This window comes from Cavia porcellus, unplaced genomic scaffold (assembly GCF_034190915.1).
Source record: "Cavia porcellus strain 051 isolate PalLab524CR breed Dunkin Hartley unplaced genomic scaffold, mCavPor4.1 scaffold_9, whole genome shotgun sequence".
NCBI lineage: Eukaryota > Metazoa > Chordata > Mammalia > Rodentia > Caviidae > Cavia > Cavia porcellus.
The window spans coordinates 55,511,307-55,530,326 of record NW_026947492.1 but is presented as its reverse complement, the minus strand read 5'-3'; the positions used below and the strand labels follow the sequence as shown (position 1 = coordinate 55,530,326).

Genomic DNA, 19,020 nt, shown 5'->3' with positions numbered 1-19,020 from the left:
AAATTAAACAACACTGAGAATCTATCTGTTATGGATTAAGAACTGGTGGTCAACTTAATGCCAGCTGGATTACATCCATCAGCATGGCATTGAGCGAAGATGCTCCACCTGAGGTAAGCTGCCAGGATAAATAGGTGCTTGCAAGCAGGCAGTCGTGAGTTCGATCCCCGGTACCAATAAAAAGGAAAAAGACCAAAAAAAAAAAAAAAAAGAAAGAAATCAACCAATAACAAGTGCTGACAAGTGTATGGGGGAAAAGGAACTCTTTTTCACTGTTGGTGGGAGTGTAGACTGGTACAACCACTATGGAAATCAGTGTGGAGATTCCTCAAAAAATGAGGATTAGAGGTCCCATGCAGGTATTCCTCTTCTACGTATTTTCCCAGAAGAACTGAAAACATCATACCACAGTGATATATGTGCACCATATTTACAGCGGTACAGTTTGTAACAGCTAAACATCCAAATGCCCATCAACCATGGAATGGATAAAAAAGATGTGGTATTTTTATACAACGGAGTATTACTCAGCTAGAAAGAAGGATAAGCTTGAGACTTTTTTTTTTTTTTTTTTTTGGTCTTTTGCGTTTTTTATCGGTACAAGGGATTGAACTCACAACTGTACACTTACAAGGCAGGCAGGCGATTATGCTGCTGAAGCTTGAGACTTTTATAGGTAGATGGATGCAACTTGAGATCACACTCAAAAGTGAAATAAATCAGATTCACATGCGCAAATATGGAATTGTCTCCCTCGTGTAAAAAACTAAGAGTAAATAAGATCCAAAAATGTACAACAGATATTCAGAAAGTGAAAGTGAGAGAAACTGCTCAAAAGGAAAGAACAACTGGAATAGGGAAAAGGAGAAAAGAAAGAAAAGATAATAGTATACACACACAAGATAGATAACTATACTACTAATCTCTGTTAATTAAAAAGAACAGGTTGTGCCTTTATTGTTCAATTGTTTGATCTGTTTTTCCATGCCTCTATCTTGCAATCTGAACAAGTACTTTGAAGATAACAATACACAATATATTAACCAGAGTTAATCTACTATTTTGTTTTGAAATTCAGTATTTTTATTTTTTATTTTGTTTTAAAATTTAAAAAATATCAAAAAACACAAAAGCAGGATCAAAACCAAGAGGGGGCCTTGGGGAAAGCTGTGTGTGCTCTCGAGTCGACATCCTTGTCAGCAAGGACTCTCTGGTAAGGTCGTGGAATGCACGGAGCTGTGGTTATTTTAGCATTGTTTCTTTACTGTCGGGGTCGCTCCCGGCCGGCAGGAAAGACACACGACAAAGTCTGGCGGTGTGCAACCTTGCCTTTATTTGTCTCCGCGTGGGCCCCGCGAGGCCTCCTCTCTGCCACCAGCCCTTTCTCGCCGGTGGACTTTCTCTATCTCTCTCTGTGCTTTCTCTCTGTGCTTCTCCCTCGTGGCGGGAGAGGCATTTACTTTTATAGGGTAACAGTGGCCAATCAGTTCAAAGCGCGCGATGCGGGCTGATTGGCTAACATCAGTTGTTGCTAGGCAGACTATTCTATTGCGCGGGCTGTTTAAGTCGCCAGCGCAATCAGGGGGCAGGAAGCAGGCGCCAACTTGACTCACTCGATGGGAGGGGCAATCTAGCTCAGGCTCCGCTCCCACCCACAGGCCCTACGTCTGCCAAGTAAGGCGACCGGTGTCGGCCGCGGCTCCCAACATCTCCCCCTAATTTATTTACTTTGAATGAATGTATGCATCGCAGCCCGCCCTGGATCGAGTGCAGAGGCTTATGCCCTGTGTTGAGGCCCACCGTAGGCCCTTGGCTTGGACCCTGGTCGGCCGCCCCGGGTCCGCCAAGGCCTTGAGACCCTCGTCCTTTTTCCAGGGCCAGGAGTGAACTGGACGGAACCTGGATGCACATAGGCATGCACTCATGCCCCTCCGTGTGATCCCCTCGGAGAGGCATCTAGATCTGGTCAGATTCTAGTAATCCAGCGGCTTTCGTGCGCCATGGGGTAGGGCCTGGCTTAGGTCGAGTCGTGCTGGGGAGGCACGCTCTTACCCGTCATTGACTCACCTACCCTGCTGTGTGGTGTCATTAGGGAAGGAGTGCGGAAGACCCGCCACATCTAGACCCGGTCGTAGGCCAGTCGAGCGAGCCATGCGTAGGCCTGGGGGTCATTGTGCCCATCACGGGCTGCTGCCAGGGCCGCATGGGCAACCAGGCGTACTTGACGCCGGGCCGCCGCAAGGCGCCCATTAATAAATGATGTAACCCATCGGAGCAAGCATGGTCCTATAAGCAGGAGCAAGAACAAGGAGCATAGAGGGCCTAGCAATGGTAAAACATAGGGGAGCAAGCCATTCCAGGCTCCCCAAAAAGGGATTGTCCTGCAGTTCTTTTAGGGCTCATCTTGTTGTTGGGTCTGCGGTTGGCCTCTGGTGGAACAGGCCTGATCTTCAGTCGAGGGACTTGTCGCGTCAACCTCTCTGGGACCCACAGTGGTTTTCGTCCCGGTTCCTGCGGAAAAACACAAACCGCGCCTCGGTTCCAGCTAACCACCGGATCCGGGCCCATCCATTGTCATGCCATAGATAACCGCGCCTTTGGAGGCAGGCCTTGGCTTACTCCCCCTTTTTGTTTTTTATTTTTTATTTTTTTTATTTTTGGTCTTTTTCGTTTTTTTTTTTTTTTTTTTTTTTTTATCGGTACCAGGGATCGAACTCGCGATTGCCTGCTTACAAGGCAGGCGCTTATGCCGCTGAGCTAAATCCCCAGCCCCCGTTTCCTCGACCGGCGTTTTTCTCAGCCTGCTCGGCAGAGTAGCCGCCCATGAAAATACCGTCCGCCCCGCGGCGCAACGTCATAGGACGGCGGTCGCGACAGAGTGGAACGGGGCGTCACTTCCTGTGCCGGCTGAGAGAAGGGAGGGTTCCCTGTAGCGGCCTCTCGGCGGGGAGCCGCTTCTGGAGAAGAGCTCCAGGGCGGAGCGGATGGCTCTCTATCTCCTCCCCGCCAGAGAGCGCTCGGGGGTCCTTTTTCCTCTCTCTGCTTTTTTCGAGCGGCGCACGCACACAATTCGCGGCGCAACTCGGCATAGGAGTCAAGGCACGCATGTATCATTTCCCACAGGGGGCGAATAGCCGGCGAAATATCGCCTCCCAATTCCGCCGAGGCGAGGTCCCTGCCTAACTTCTCCCATGACGGCAGGTTTAAATGCCCTGTGGGTAAAAACCAGGGAGCCACCCTATCTATCTCTGCTATGAATAGTTTCAGTGTTTTTTGACCTACCCTGAGGTCTCTAGCTTTTAAAAGCTTCCTAAGGGCCTTTACCAAGGGCCGCGCCTCCGCGCTCGGTAAATTACCCATCCTCAACCTCTAAGGGCTGTAACTCACCGCGTGTGACTTAAAGAACCCGTCACCTACGCGTGAGCCTGAGGGGAGTCTAAAAGCCCTGTAGGTGCGCGCCACCCAGAGCCCAGGCTTATCCCCAACTCACCTGTCCGGCAGCACCACGCTGGAGCGTTGCACACCACCGCCGTGTCTCGGGGTTGATCAGTCCCCGTGCGGGTCACCAAATGTCGGGGTCGCTCCCGGCCGGCAGGAAAGACACACGACAAAGTCTGGCGGTGTGCAACCTTGCCTTTATTTGTCTCCGCGTGGGCCCCGCGAGGCCTCCTCTCTGCCACCAGCCCTTTCTCGCCGGTGGACTTTCTCTATCTCTCTCTGTGCTTTCTCTCTGTGCTTCTCCCTCGTGGCGGGAGAGGCATTTACTTTTATAGGGTAACAGTGGCCAATCAGTTCAAAGCGCGCGATGCGGGCTGATTGGCTAACATCAGTTGTTGCTAGGCAGACTATTCTATTGCGCGGGCTGTTTAAGTCACCAGCGCAATCAGGGGGCAGGAAGCAGGCGCCAACTTGACTCACTCGATGGGAGGGGCAATCTAGCTCAGGCTCCGCTCCCACCCACAGGCCCTACGTCTGCCAAGTAAGGCGACCGGTGTCGGCCGCGGCTCCCAACACTTTACAGACCACACTGCAGCTGAGTGGTGAGACCACCATGTAAGCTATGGGCAAAAGATCATCCATTCATCACCACCTGCTCTAACTGCTAGACATGCCTTAAAGAGTACCATTTCTCTCCCATCCCAGTACAACATCCAAAGCCCATTTCAAGTATAAACATACTTGTTTTGTCCTGCTCCCCTCCCCCTTTCCACCAACTTTAATCTTTCCAATTTATTAATTTTACTGAGAAGTGTTTCCAGCACCAAGGGTTCTGTCAGAAAACATTTCATCAGTCTTCAGACAACACTTGGCTCTGTTTAGAATTGAGATGGACAACAGAACCACCAGGATCTGATGAAACATTCCTGGGATGAAGTTTACAAGTCCCCTCCCTATGCTAAAATCAAAGATAAAAACTTCAGCTTTTTAGCTAGGCGTGGTAGCTGATACCCCAGCCTCAGGAGGTTGAGGCAGGAAGCTTGCTATGAGTTAGAGGCCAGCCTGAACTACAAAACAAGACTCTTGTCTCAAAAAACAAAACAAAACAAAAACAAAAACCAGTTTTCACCGTGACAGTGCAGCCTTCTCTTGGACTCACTCACCTGCTGCCCTCTTGCAGTCCATCAATAAACTCTTTAACTTTTCTGTATTCCTTGACAACTGGTAAATTCTTGTGGCCCTGGTCTCTCACAAGCAGGGCTCAAACAGCACAGATGACCTGGCTGGGCTGCAGTCTGGCACAGCCTCAGCACCTGGCAGGGTCCCCCTGGACAGCTGAAAAGGACCCATTACCAGATAGAATTACTTTGGCTAGAGTTCCGAGACTAATTCTCACAACATGTTAACGCTTTTTAACTTTAAAATTTTTTTCCCCAGTACTGGAAGTCAACTAGCCCTAACCCTAACCTAAAGTTTTTGCACTGAGCTATGTCTTGTCCTCTGACCTTTTTTATTTTTTATTTTGAAACAGAGGTTCAGCAAATTGCCCAGGTTGCACTCCAACTCATGGTTCCCTGACTCGGCTTCCTGGAGTGTTGCGATTACAGCCTTGCGCAGCCACAGCTAGCTTGCCTCAAAATTTAGCTAAGGCCTGGAAGCCTAAGACAACACTGGAGTTGCTAACCCTAAAGCAATCCAGAGACTAGACCACCAATGCAGGCAGGACTCCCCAGGAAGATAAAAGCATCTCTTCACCGCCCTCCTGGCCCCAGGGAAGAGGTAGAAATGCGCAGGAATTTGGAAATTCCTTTGCAGAGACCTGTCAGCACCCGGCCTGTTCCCGCAACCCACATCTCACCAGGGAGTACAAGGTGCTGGATGAAAGAAAACTATCTGAGGGGTCTTCGAGGTGGCGCTCTGGGGTTTGGAATCTGACTGTGATCTGAGAAGTGGACAGGTGACCACGAGTGACACACAGTAAGCTGCGCTTCCAGCTGTTTCCTGTAGACCACCTCCCCAAGGGTCTCCTTGCAAAAGCGCATCCAGTGTGCCTGGAAGTGTGTGAAGGGTCGCCTGCCGACACCGAGGCGATGTGAGCACCACTTTCTTGGCGGTGCCACAGCTGAGTGTCGCGGTGGGTTTTCCTAACCGCCCACCAAAGTGCTCTGGGCATCGGGCCTCACCCCTTACCGCTCCCCCCGCGCCCGCCCCACGGAGCCCCGGGCCGGAAGGAGGAGGGCTGAGGCCCCGCCGGCGCCCCAGTGTGCGCCCAGCGCCTCCCGCGGACTGGGGCGGTGTTGCGCGTGGCTTGGCCTGGGACGCACCTCTGAAAAGCTACGGGATCTGCAAGAATTTCCCTCCGGAACAGCAGAGGAGCCCATGGGTCACTTCGCAGTTGCAGGGAAAGCAGAATCAGCTCCTTGCTTCCCTCTGCTAAAGTAGGTCCTTAAAAGCCCTGCCAGCCTGGGGACTGTGGCCCACGCTTGCAACCCCGGCGCTGACCGAGAAGGACCGCAAGTTCGCGTGGGGCCTAGGCAATTCAGCGAGACCTTATCTCCAAATAAACGGAAACGGATGGTGATATAGCTCTGGGGTAGAGCGCCGCTGGGTTCGATCCTCAGTACCAAACACACACAAAACAGCCTCCCTCCAAACCAGCTAAAAAACACTGGCGCTGCCAGTGCTGTGAGCGATGTCTTGCAGAAAAGAGACTATTTTCTCCCACCATCACCTTCCCGCTCGCCGTGGAAGGCTAAACAATCCTGAGCCTGGAAGCGCACGTGTTTCCCACCGGCGCGGGATTCCGGAGGTTTGGATTGAGCTCGCACAGTAGGGGTGCGGCGGAGCCCGAGTCTGGGCCTGCCCGGCAGCGCCCCCTGCTGGCCGAGCCTCAGCGGCTGACCTCGCGCTGCACTGGGTTCGCCTGCTACTCCCAAGGTTAGGAGCTGAGCCATTAACCAATGGCTAACGGCAAGGCAGACCTTGCAACCGGGCTGAGAGCCTGGCCTGCGGGGCAGATCTGGTCAGAAAGGGAAGCTGCGTGAGGTTGAGGCGGAATATCAGGGAGTGAGGTAGAAAGAAGGAGAAAAGATTTGGAAAATTTCCTGAGGCTTAGCGTGGTGGCCCATACCTGTAATCCCAACACTCTGAGGCTGAGGCAGGAGGATCACGAGTTCATACCCAGCTTAGGCAAAGGCTCAGGGTTCAATTCCCAGTACCAGAGAAAGAGAGAGACAGACAGACAGACAGAGAGACAGAAGATGAGAGAAGGAAGACTTACTCTGATGCTTGGAAGAGAGTGCAGGAGTCACTAATCAAATTGGTATGGCAAGGGGCTGGGGATTTAGCTCAGCGGCATAAGCATCTGCCTTGCAAGCAGGCAGTCGTGAGTTCGGTCCCCGGTACCGATAAAAACGAAAAAGACAAGAAAAAAAAAAAAAATTGGTATGGCAGAATGCATCATTGCCTTTGAACTTTGCTCAAACTGTTATTTCTACTTGGAAAGCATCCTCTCTTCCCCCTTTAAGTACTTAGTGCAATAAACAGTGAATCCATAAATATCCATGTATCCATTCCTTTGCTTGAGAAATAAGACCTAATAAATACAAAGTATCTACGTTATCCACCTTTTCCTTTTTTCACTGCAGAGATGGCTCTTTAAGTCTTTAAATATATGTTTTCATTCCTATGTAGGTTTTTATTTACTGTACATGTATTAATTGATAATATACAGATGTATCTTTTATTACACATAGCATATCCTGTACACAGTCATATAGCATATCTTACATTTATAGTGTTTAATGTGTGCACTGTCCATGTAGTGCGTATTCCTGAGTGCATATGTACCTATATACTGAAAGGAAAACAAACACTCTCGCCAGACCCCCCTGCACCTTTTCTTTTAAAATATATATACTAGGCATCCAATTCAGGGCTGTCACATTGTGCTTTCTGTTTTTGAGACAAGGTCTCCCTAAATCACTAAGTTGTCCAGGCTGGGTTCCAACTTGTGATCCTCCTGCTTCAGCCTCTCAGACTGCTGGAATTTCAGACATGTGCCACTATGCCTGCTTCTATTTCTCCCTTAATGTCCTGCATTTAACATTATTCCCACTTTTTTTTACCTTGCTAACTTTACAAAGTTTAACTCTCCTGGAGGCTTCTCCAGACTCCCAGGCTGGGCCAATCACTTCCCTTGTCTCTCTGCCTTAGCTCTTACCTTACTAGGCCCGGGGAAAAGGTTTGGTTTAGTTGTCTGATCTTCCCCTTAGGCTCTGAGCTTCCCAAGGTCCCAGGTGATGTGTGCAGGGCACCCCTTTACCAGCCCAGAACTTGGCACAGAGTGGAGAGAGCTGACTTGGCAACTTGCCTGTGGCAGTAAGGCCAGAGTGGCAGTGCAGCCAGGATAAAGCTTTGGACTTAATCCAGGCAGGTGGTTTTTCTAGCTGTGCTTTGTGAAATCTCTCTGGTTATCTAAGGACAAATGAGAGCTGGCAAAAGAATGGAGCTGTTGCCTTTCCCATCGTGCTTCAGCCAAATAGATTCTTCTCTGTGTCTCATTCATTGGTCTTCCGTGCAAATTTTCATTTAAATAAATATCATGGTTTGTTTGCTTTTGGTGCTGGGATTTGAATCCAGGGCCCTGCACATGCCAAGCGTGTGTTCTACTGCTGAGTTACACCCCATCTTGTGATGTGTGTAACACGTTATTGCAATGATACAAAGCTAATCTGAGGTCCCTGATGATGCTTGATTGAGGGATGGGACTTGGTATTGCAGCAGGACTGTGAAAACAGGAGTCATGGAGACACCAGAATAGGAGCCGGTCATTGGGCTGGAAGGAGAGAAGGTCCTCCGGAATGTCTGAGAGTGGCCTGCAGGTTCAGAGCTCGTGAGGGTTTGGATATGTTGTGTCCCTGAAGGCTGTTGTGTCAGAGCTTGTGGTGTCCAGCACAGCAGTAGGAGAGGTGCTTTGGGTCACGAGGGCTGTGACCTCATCCATGGATTAACCTGCTGATTGGTGGATAAGCTCAGAATCTGATGGGTTGTAGGGAAGTGATGGGAACTCGGATGCAGGGTCTAGCTGAAGGGAACGGGCCCTTGGGGGTGTCTTATTGTCAGTGCTCTCTCTCTCTCTCTCCTCCTTTCTTCTCCTCTCTCCCTTCTGCTAAGATGCTCTGCCAACCTACAGGCCCAGCAACAATGGCACCAGCTGACCGCTGACCAAGACCTGTGACACTATGAGCTGAAGTAAACCTTTCCTCTCAGGGAGTTGTCACCATGGCAGACAGCTGACTAACACAAAGCCTGAGAAGGCCTGGAAGAGCAGGGGCCAGATGCTATGCTTTGTGTGTCTCACTCTGGGTCTCCTCCATCCCCAGCCAGGCCCCTCCTGGCCCTTGTGTAGCATGAGGAGGGTCCCCAACTGCTTCCTAGATGCTCCTGGGGTCCCCGGATCAGTTTAGACAAGAGCCCTCCAAGTGAGGGTGACTCAGTGCCCCAGAGCAGGAGGCAGCTGGGCCCCCTGCGTCCTGAGCTGGCATTCGTGGCCTCCCCCACAGCACCCTGCTCTGTGGACAGCACTTGTTGAAGCTCAGTGAAACTGTGTGGAAGGAAAACAGGGAGGAAGAAGTGAAGAAATGGCTGGAAACACACGGAGGGAAGACAGAGCCCACATTTCTCCCTTCAGCCTTTGGGTCAGCAGCCTTATGCTCCTGAGGTGCTGGGGCCAAGGGAGGTCAGGACTGGCTCTTGCGTCCAGGACTCCCCCAGCTGGGGATGAGGCAGACGTGCTCTTGGTGAGTGACAAATCTTGTGTGGCCACAGAGTTTTAAAATATGATAGCCTTAAACCAGGTGTGATAGTGCACACGGTAATCCCAGCACTCAGTTCCGGCAGAAGGATCGCTGTGAGTTTGAGGCCAGCCTGACCTATACAGTGAGACCCTGTCTCAAACAAACAAACAAACATACAAACCGAAATAAGACACCAACCAACAACACCACCAAAATAAAAGCAAATATATCTCATAGCCTTCTAGCAAGTGATGTATACAGCAGCAAATAAGTCCTCCCAGGGGAGGGACCCAAACAGGGCTAGAAATGGAAATTGAAGTGGAGCTGTCAGTTTTCTCATCAGTAAACCACAGGGCTGGGCCACCATAGTCGTGCAGCTGTGTAGGGGGATCTGTGGGCCCCCCTTTCCTACTCAGCGGTCCTAGAAGCCCAAGGCTGACCTGGAGCTCATTGCATCAGGGAGAGGCAGGACTGGCTTTTCCAAGAACCAGGGGAGGATGTGATGGGGGAGGCTGGGCATGGGGCTGGGTGGGAAGCCTGCCAGCTTCCTGGCTCCACTCTGGGCAGCTTTCATACGGGGCCGTGGTGGATTCTCCGAAGAGCGGACACAGGTAGTATTCCCGAGTAAGCAGAAGCCTGGGCCTCTGGGGTGATCTGAGGCCTCTGGAGGAAGGGCCTGCTGCTCCCCCTGTAAATGTCTCTTCCTAGCTAGTCACTGGACTCTTGATGTCTCCAAATTTTCCATTCAGAAGAAGTATGTTTTTCATCTTGGAAGGTCTTCTATTTAGTCCCAGCCTTCCACTTTTGGTTGTTGTTGTTTTGAGACAGGGTCTCTCTATGTAGTCTATGTAGTTCAGGCTGGCCTTGAACTTACTATGTAGCACAACCTGACCTCAAACATTAGGTGGTCCTCCTGCCTCAGCCTGCTACTGCAGGCATGCTTTATGACTGTTGATCTTTCTGTCCCACAGTAGCTTAGAACTGGAGTGACACATGAAGAAAAACAGCCTTCGGGGTGACGGTGTGGTAGAAAACTTGTCCGGTATGCTAGAGGTCCTGGGTCTGATCCTTAGTCCCCCGTCCCAAAAAAGGAGGTGGAGGATAGCTGAATAACCTGGGCCCATAGAGAGCAGGTGTGTGTGTGTGTTTGTGTGTGTAAAAATCATTTTTAAACTGGAAAGCTAAATAGGCATGGTGCCTGCCCATTATCCCAGCATGTGAGAGGCTGGATTACAGTGAATTTGAGGCCAGCCTGGACTACACAGTGAGACCCTATCTCAAAAACCAAAACCAAACAAATCTGGAAAGCTTGTCCCAGCCTTCGTCTGTGTCCATTCTGCAGCCACCTGGATTTCAGCTCCAGGCAGGGTTCCTTGGGATCTGGCAGCCATGCTCAATCATGTTACCCCACACCACTTGCACAGTGTCCCTGGCCTGGCCTCAAGGGCCTTGACCGCAGTCCATCTGGAGCTAGTTCAGTTTGCCCAGCTTAGAGCGCTGGGCCATTGGCAGCTCCGCTGAGGCCATCCCCCGAGGCATGTCACTCATGGAGCCTTAGGCTACTGGGGGAAAGGGGTGGGAAGACTTGGGAAACTAAATGACATTTCTGTTACTTCCCCCACCTCTACCATACCCCTTTTGCTGGGATTTTCTACCTGTAATGGCCTGGCAAGGGCAGATGTGATATTTGTTTGTCTGTTTGTTTCATTTTGTTTTGGAGACAGGGTCTCACTATGTAGTTCTGGCAGTCCTTGAACTCACTGTGTAGCCCAGTCTGGCCTTGAAGCAATTCTCCCTGCCTCAGCCTCCTTAGAGCTGGGTTATAGATAGGTACCACCATGCCCTGCTAATTTAATTAATTTTTTTGAGATAATCTTGCTATGTAGCGAGGCTGGCCTTGAATTCACTGCAGTCCTCCTGCATCAGCCTCCTAAATTCTGAGATTACAGGTATGTGCTACCATTCCCAGCAGGCACCCCTGAGAGCTGGGTAACAGTGCACACCCTGAAAACACCCTATGTCTCCCCTTCTTGTCTCCTCTTCTTCACCCTACGCCTTGTCTGAGTTTGTCTGTCCCCTTAAAAGTCCCTGTCTGTCTCACCAGGGGTGGCAGTACACAGCTATAAATTTCAGGACACAAAAGGCTGAGGCCTGGGCTAGCAGTCAGTTGAAGGTGACACCTTGTCTCAAAAACCCAGCAAGCAAAGAGAATCCCTTGTCTGTCTTCTAAAGGGACACATGCTGGCAACACTTTACCCAGACTCTTCTGTCTGCTGGAGACCTGGAGGCAATCTCGTCTGCAGCCTGCTAGCTGGGCGACTCTAGTCACAGAGAGTCGTCTCACTCCTGGCCAGGCCCCTGTGCTCTGCACGTGATCATTCACATGATTCATCCAGTTACCTGTTGCTAATTCCCTCCCTGCCCTTTCCCCAGAACACTCACTCACCCACTCCTTCCTTCCCTCTAGAAATAGGCCCACACGGGATTAAAATGCACAAACAGCAGGGCATGGTGGGGCATATCTATGTCCCAACACAGGAGAGGCAGAGGCAGGAAGATCTCAAGTTCCAGCCCAGCTTGGACTATATAGAGAGCTCAAGGCTGGCCTGGGCTCTATGGAGGATGCTGTTTCAAAAAAATAAAAAATAAAATGCACACACAGAAGCAGAATAACACAGCCAGGTATAGGGCCATGTACTTGGAAGCAGTACCCCCAAATCTGCAGGAAAGGCTTAACAAAGAGCAGCAGTCTCAGTTTGATAGACTGGTAAGGGAGGTGCAGGGCTGTCCCAGTCCACTGGGCAAAAGGGGCAGGGGCAGCTGTTCCTGGGGTGCTCCTACATGTTCCCCATGCCAAAGTCAGCTCTGTCATAGCCCTGACCACAAGCAGAGCACCATATTTACCAGTTCTAAATTGATGACCCTAGACTGGCTTAAAATTGCATGAACCAAGGCAGAGAGGAAAAACTTTAGTGCCCAGGGTTTTGACTCGAGTTACACAACCAGGGCTGCGAAGCCTTCCCTTGAGAGGGCTCTAAACCTTTCAGGTCACAGTGTGGACACAAGTGCCAGGAATCCCATGACCTTGTAAGTGGCCTGTGGGCATCAGGGGAGCCTAAACTGTCCCTAGTCTCCAGCTGTACCCACTGCTCAGCCATCTTGGATACCTGAATAGGACAGAGCACCATTTTCTTTCTTTCTTTTTGAGACAGGGTCTCTCTATGCAGTTCAGGCTGGCCTTGAGCTCACTTTGTAGCCTAGGCTGGTCTCAAACTTGCAATGATCCTCCTGCCTCAAGCTCACCAAGTGCTGGGATTACAAGCGTGAGCCATCACATCCAGTTTAGAAGCACCATTTTCTTGGGGATAAAACACTTGAAATTTTCTCCCAGTAAAGTTCAAATTCAAACAATGTTATAGGACTAGAGGTAAAGTAAATTTACTTACATAATCTAGTAAATTTTTTACTTTGAGTGTGTGCTGACATTCAAAACCAGGGGCTCCCAATTTAAGGAAGTGCTCAACTACTGAGCTATGTCTTTAGCCTCAAACTTAAATGCTGTCTTCTTCTCCCTCTCCTTCTCCCTCTCTTTCTCTTTTTTCTTTTCAAGACAGGGTCCCCTGTGCAGTTCAGGCTGGCCTTGAATTCCCTTTAAAGCCTAAGCTGGCCTCAAACTTGAAGTGATCCTCCTGTCTTGGCCTCTGGAGTATTGGGATTACAGGCATAAATTCTTTATTAATTTATAATAGTTCCAGTAATGTTTTATTTTGTTTTAAGACAAAGTCTTTTTTATATAACTGGGCTGGCTTCAAACACCCTTTGTAGTACTGGCTGGCCTTGAACTTTCAATCTCTCAGCCACTTTTATGCAAATACTTATCCCTGCTGACTGACTGGAGTGATAGTGGGCTAATGCCTCTGCTAAGACTTTTGTTTGAAATAAAGCATGTGGTGGAAAAGCAGCCCGGACAAAGAAGACCTTCAGGACATGAGCATGGTTCAATGCTTTCTTCTCACTGTGCTTTGGCCCCAGTGTCAGTTCTCTTTGCCCCACATCAGGCTATTCAATTCTGTAGCTCTTTTCCCTTATTCATTTTACAGCTGAGGCAACCCAGGCTAAAGTGGGCAGTGTGTTTTAGGAGGCCACCCCAAGTAGGCAGCAAGTGGCAGCTTGACTTCAGGTAACCCGCAAGAATGACCAATTGTCCTGGGGTCACGTACACTAGCTGCCAAAGGGAAAAGCTTCTCTGTCTCGGGTTACCTGGCTCCCCAGATATTTTAGTTTTATTTTTTTGTTACTGGGGATTGAACGCATGACCTTGAGCTTGCCAGGCAGGCACTGTGCCGCTGAGTTATCTCCCTTGCTTGGGAAAAGCTTCTCTTTAACTGATATTGCAAGCAGCTGCAGGAAGAGCTGGGCAGGCTGTGGAACTGAATGACCCCCAGAAGGCTGGCAGGTCTGCCCCTGGGCAGATGGATCACCAGATATAGACGTCAGAGCCCAGACTCTAGAATTGGCTTAAAGCTGTGTTGACCCAGTGGCTGGGCCTTGGCATCCTTTCAACCTGTCATCTGAGCCAAAGCCTAGAAATACTGCCGGAATAGCCTGACTGGTTCAGCGTGCAAGAGGAAGCAAGCATGCAGGTGCTCACCAAGCGCTACCCCAAGAACTGCCTGCTGACTGTCATGGACAGGTACGCGGCCGTGGTACGCAACATGGAGCAGGTGGTGATGATCCCCAGCCTCCTGCAGGATGTGCAGCTGACTGAGCCTGGGAAGCAGGCTGAGGGCGCTGATCTCTACACCTACTTCACCATGCTCAAGACCATCCGTGTGGAAGTGGACCACGGGCTGCTGCCGAGGCAAGAGTGGCAGGCCAAGGCAGCAGGCCAAGCCGAGGAAGCCGAGGACGATGAAGCCGTCGACACAGAGGAGGAGAGGATCTCCAGAGAGCTGGACCTGGAAGCCCAGGTCCATCTGCACTTCTCCAGCCTCCACCACATCTTTACCCACCTCACCCTGAAAGCCCAGGAGGTGATGAGGAAATACCAAGAAATAACAGGACAGATTCTGTAGGCTCAAGCTCTGAGGAAGGTAATGGTGGCCACACTCATGGGTCAGAGTCCATGGAGGGACTTCCCTGGGAACCCAGTGGGAGAGGTGTCGCTCAGCTCTCGGACAGACACCTGGGTATTGGAACTGTCACCTGAGAGGGCCCAGTACTGGGCTGGCCTTATGACTCTTCTGACCCAGTATTGGTGAGTAATGGCGGAGAGCTGTTAGGGAGGCAAGCAAAAGGAGCATAGGTGTGCAAAGCTCACAGGCACACATGTGTCTGTGCATGGGTTCGTTAGTAAGCATGCAAAGGCCTTAGACATGAAGCGAGGGAGCATGCTTTCCCTATGCACTTCTTTAAGAATCCCATTATGGGGCCAGGAATATACTCAGTGCCACAGTGTCTGCCTAGCAAGCATGAGGTCATGAGTGTCATTGCTGGTACCAAAAACAAAACAAAACAAAACAAAATGAAAACTCTAGCCCAGTTTGGTGCTGGACACTTGCAATCCTAGCTCTCGGGATACTTAGGCAGAAGCATCACCTCCAGATTGAAGGCCGGTGTGGACTACATGGTGAGATAACATTTCAAAAAAAAAAAGACCCTGACTATAGTCATGGAGTGTCTTCTGTTTAGGTACATAGACACGTAACTGTACTAATGTCAGGGGAAAGGCCTTCCATGAAGCACCTCTACGAATCCTTAGAACTTCTACTGTCATGTAGCTTTGAGCTCACATTAAATGCCAGCACAGCATTGACTCAGAATTCTCCCAACAGCCAGATGTGATGGTGCACACCTGTAACCCCAGCACCCTGGGAATTTGAGGCAAGAGAATCAGGAGTTTGAGCCCAGTCTGGGCAGTTTAGTGATTTTTGTGACTATTTCTTAAAATAAAAGGGATGGGAATGGAGCTTAGTGCAAAGGTCCCTGGCACTGCAAAGAAAACCTCACAGTAACTCTACAAACATGACTTTTATTATTTCTGTTCTATACATGAAGACATATTTACTTAGGTATGCACTGTGAATCCTATGTGAGCATGGCAGTGCTTTTCATTTTTTTCAAGTCACAGGAAATTATCTTTTTCCTCCATAATGTTTTGTTTTCTTGTTTGTTTTTATTTTTGAGACTTGCTTTGTAATCTAGGCTGGCCTTGAACTTACTGTGTAGCCTGGACTAGTCTAGATCTCACAATCATTACATGGTGGTGCTGTGCACATGCCCAGCAGCAAATTGCATTTGTAAGGCACGTGGTGGGTACATAGTGAAGCTCCTCACAGCATTCCTGCCACAGGATAGGGGGCATCCTGGACTGCAACCAACCAAACAGCTGAAGGGTCAGTGTCTTGGAGCCTGAATTGATTCTAGGCACATAAGTGTGCCCCTTGGAGCCCCTCTGTGTGTGATATGCGTGTGTGCTGGAGTCTGAGCCCATATATCCATGTGTCGAGGGGCTGGGGTGTGGAGTGTGAGTGAGCGGCAACACTGACCAGCAGGTCTTAGCATAGGACAGGGGGTAGGAAGAGGACCTGGCCAAGCTGTCGGTGGCTTCCTCAAGGGGAAAGACATGGAGAATCCAGCCATCACACCTGCCGGTTTTGACTCTGTGCCACTGCCAGCCCTGCTCCCACAGACCGGCTTCAACAGTTATAAACCACATCTTTGTCTTTCAGAATCCCCAAACTACCTGGTGCTTTATGTATGAGATAAGATTTGTATTCCTGGTTTATGAATAAGGAAATTAAAGCCAAAAAAGTGGAGCAACTCACTCAAAGTCACAGTGACAGGATAAAAAGCAAGACTGGCCTTAGACTAGTGTTCTTTGAATACCTACTCTTATGGTTGACACATTGTGTCAACTTGAGAAGTTTAGGAGTTTAAGGGACTCAGCAGGGAGCCAGGGCTCTATAAACATCTGTAAACATCCTCATCTTGTACAAGAGGAGGCAGAGATTTTTGTGAGTGTTATACCCACCCTGGGCGGGCAGGAGGTGGCTTGCATAGAATGTCAGGGAGGAAAAGAGCCCCCCTCCCTTGTTTTGGTCAGGCTGCTGCCTTGAAGCATTGCCTGAGTGCCACGCCACCCTGCCTTGGAGCCAACTGGTTATGGACTAAACCCTCCACAGTGAGCTAAATAAACCTTTCCTTCCTTCATTTTGGGTGTCAGGTATTTTGTCCCAGTAACCAGAGAAAAGTAACCAAGACACTTACTCGCTGATGTTCTTTTTTTTTTTTTTTTTTTTTTTTTTTTTGTCTTTCTCATTTTTTATCGGTACCAGGGATCGAACTCACGACTGCCTGCTTCCAAGGCAGGCGCTCATGCCGCTGAGCTAAATCCCCAGCCCCACTCGCTGATGTTCTAATGATGGGGAGTAGACTGACATGGACACCCTGACCCCTCCATAAGCCTTCGGAGCTCTGCTCCAGGGCTTTCCAGCCATTCCTCACTTCTTCCCTTCAGATCCAAACTGTCTACTGTAAATCCATTCCTCTCTCCCTGTGGCTTCCCCCTGGCTTCCAGAGATTCTCAAATTTAACTGGGAGGCTGAGGCAAAAGGATCACAAGTTCAAGTCCATCTTTCATGGACGACTTAGCAAGACTTTGTCTCAAAACAACAACAACAACAAAAACCCAAGGGCCAAAGATTTAGCTCAGTGGTGTAAGTGCCTGCCAGACAAGTGCAAGGTCATGAGTTCGATGCAGGTACGGGAAAAGAAAAAAAAAGCCAGGCATGGTGGCATTCTCCTGTCATCCCAGCACCCAGAAGGCTGAGGCAGAAGGATTGCCACAAGTTCAAGGTCATACTGAACTACACAGTGAGATCTAGTTTCAAAAAGAAGAAAAGAACTCCCTCTACCATATTTGGTGCAGATGCCCCTGGGCTCAGTCTTCCATCTCAGTCTCATCAGCAGCACACAGCCTACCTGGCAAGCACAAGGCCCTGTTTGATTCCCAGTAACAAAACAAAACAAAACAAAACAAAAATCTGGGGTCTAACACTAAAACTAAATCTGAGCTCTGCCATGGTCCTAGACAACCTCTCTGCCTGTTTCTGTTAGTAAAATGTTGAGAAATGAATCATCCCAGCTCCAATTATTGTAATTTTTCACAGTTGGAGTGCTGCCACTTTTCCAGCAACAATTATCAATTTTTTCATGGCTGTTCCTCCTTCAATGGGCATGTGGTAGTACTGAGTTTATAGTCACTCGGTATTAACATTTTTCCGCACTTTGCACTTTACAGGAGAGGCAGCCTCTGGGATGAAGACTCACAGCAGCTGTCAGCCCTGATAGCACAAAGGTCTCAACCTGTAGCTGGAAGTGCAGGCAACCTGTGGCCCAGGATGCTCCCTACTTCTCTGAGCTTGTTTGCAGACTCCAGTCACTGGCTAACCTTAGGATGTTTGTCGCTACTTAGTTCATTTCCTTCTTGTTAGCAACGTGGGGACCAGTGATTCATGAGCATTGCCTGTCCAGAGTGGTATCGCAGAATGAGCAGAAGTGTTAGCACACAACCAGTGTTCACACCCCTCCTTTGGTGTCATCCTGTGTGCCTTCAATCACCCACGAGGGCCTAAATTCCTTCACATACAAATTGGGGAGTCTGAAGTCTATCTTACAAGGTTGTAGAAATGAAACAAGACAATAAAAAGAACCTGGCATGTGAGAACTATTGCAACAGGCTGACTTTTCTTCTTACCCTCTCCTATGTATTTGCTCTAGTCTTTGCTGTTTTTTTTTTTTTTTTTTTTTTTTGTCTTTTTCGGTACCAGGGATCGAACTCACGACTGCCTGCTTGCAAGGCAGGATGCTATGCCGCTGAGCTAAATCCCCAGCCCCTAGTCTTTGCTGTTTTACAGAAGAGGCCGTTGCAGTAAATGGTTCACCCTGCTGTACCCTGAAACTGAACAGATGAACCTATAAATATTTATTGTAGTAGCAATTTAAGAAAAAAATGCTTTGTATTTGTGTACCTTTTTTGGCAGGGAGGGGCACAGAGGATGATTGATGCAGGGTCTCACAGTGCAGTTGAGGCTAGCCTTGAACTGTGTAGCTCTGGTTTGAACTCACAGCAATCCTTCTGCCTTGGCTTCTCAAATGCTGAGATTACAGGCATGCACTACCATGTCTGGGATTCTATTTTCTACAAGTAGCATGCTGATAATTACACTTTGCCCCTGCTTAATATTCATGCTGCCACACAATCTGAAGTCATTTTAGTGATCTTCAAAAACTAATCTGGGGCCAGTTATTTAGCTTAGTGGCACAAGGGCCTGCCTGGCAAGTGAGGTTGTGAGTTCAATCCCCAAATCAAAACCCCCCAAAAAATAACAGAAAAAAACTAATCTGATTAAATGAGTCTGAAAATAAGAACTATTTGTAAAGCATTTGGACATAAAAACCACCTCCTTCCACATAGCTGTAGTCTTTTATTTCTAACTGTATGAAGCCCCATCATAGACTAGCCATGAAGCCCTTTTTCCAGGATGATCCATCTAAGGCCCATATGAAATGTCAGATTTTTTTTGGTGGTGGTGCTGGGAATTGAACTGAGGACCTCAGCTCACCAGGCAGATGCTTATGCCACTTAGCTAGATGCCTGGCTCCAAATGTCAGGGTTTCAATCCTTTACCCTGTCTCAAGTCTTTTTTTTTTGTCTTTTTCCTTTTTATTGGTACCGGGGATCAAACTCACGACCACACACTTGCAAGGCAAGCGCTTATGC

At 49.2% G+C, this 19,020-nt stretch overlaps 1 protein-coding gene and 1 long non-coding RNA gene across 2 annotated transcripts; one reads left to right on the top strand and one right to left on the bottom strand.

Moving 5' to 3' along the window:
• Positions 1 to 1,060: 1,060 nt before the first annotated feature.
• On the bottom strand, positions 1,061 to 6,286 carry LOC134477687 (uncharacterized). Its single transcript, XR_010049829.1, has 2 exons — positions 5,297 to 6,286; positions 1,061 to 4,773 (listed from the first exon to the last, which is right to left on the bottom strand). It is a non-coding gene; the product is annotated as an uncharacterized LOC134477687 (long non-coding RNA).
• A 7,489-nt stretch (positions 6,287 to 13,775) lies between these two features.
• Positions 13,776 to 17,964, top strand: Thrsp (thyroid hormone responsive). The gene is made up of 2 exons (XM_003468529.4): positions 13,776 to 14,329; positions 17,539 to 17,964. The coding sequence occupies exon 1, from the start codon at positions 13,874 to 13,876 to the stop codon at positions 14,309 to 14,311; it is 438 nt and encodes a 145-aa protein (XP_003468577.1). The 5' UTR covers positions 13,776 to 13,873; the 3' UTR covers positions 14,312 to 14,329; positions 17,539 to 17,964.
• Positions 17,965 to 19,020: the final 1,056 nt, after the last annotated feature.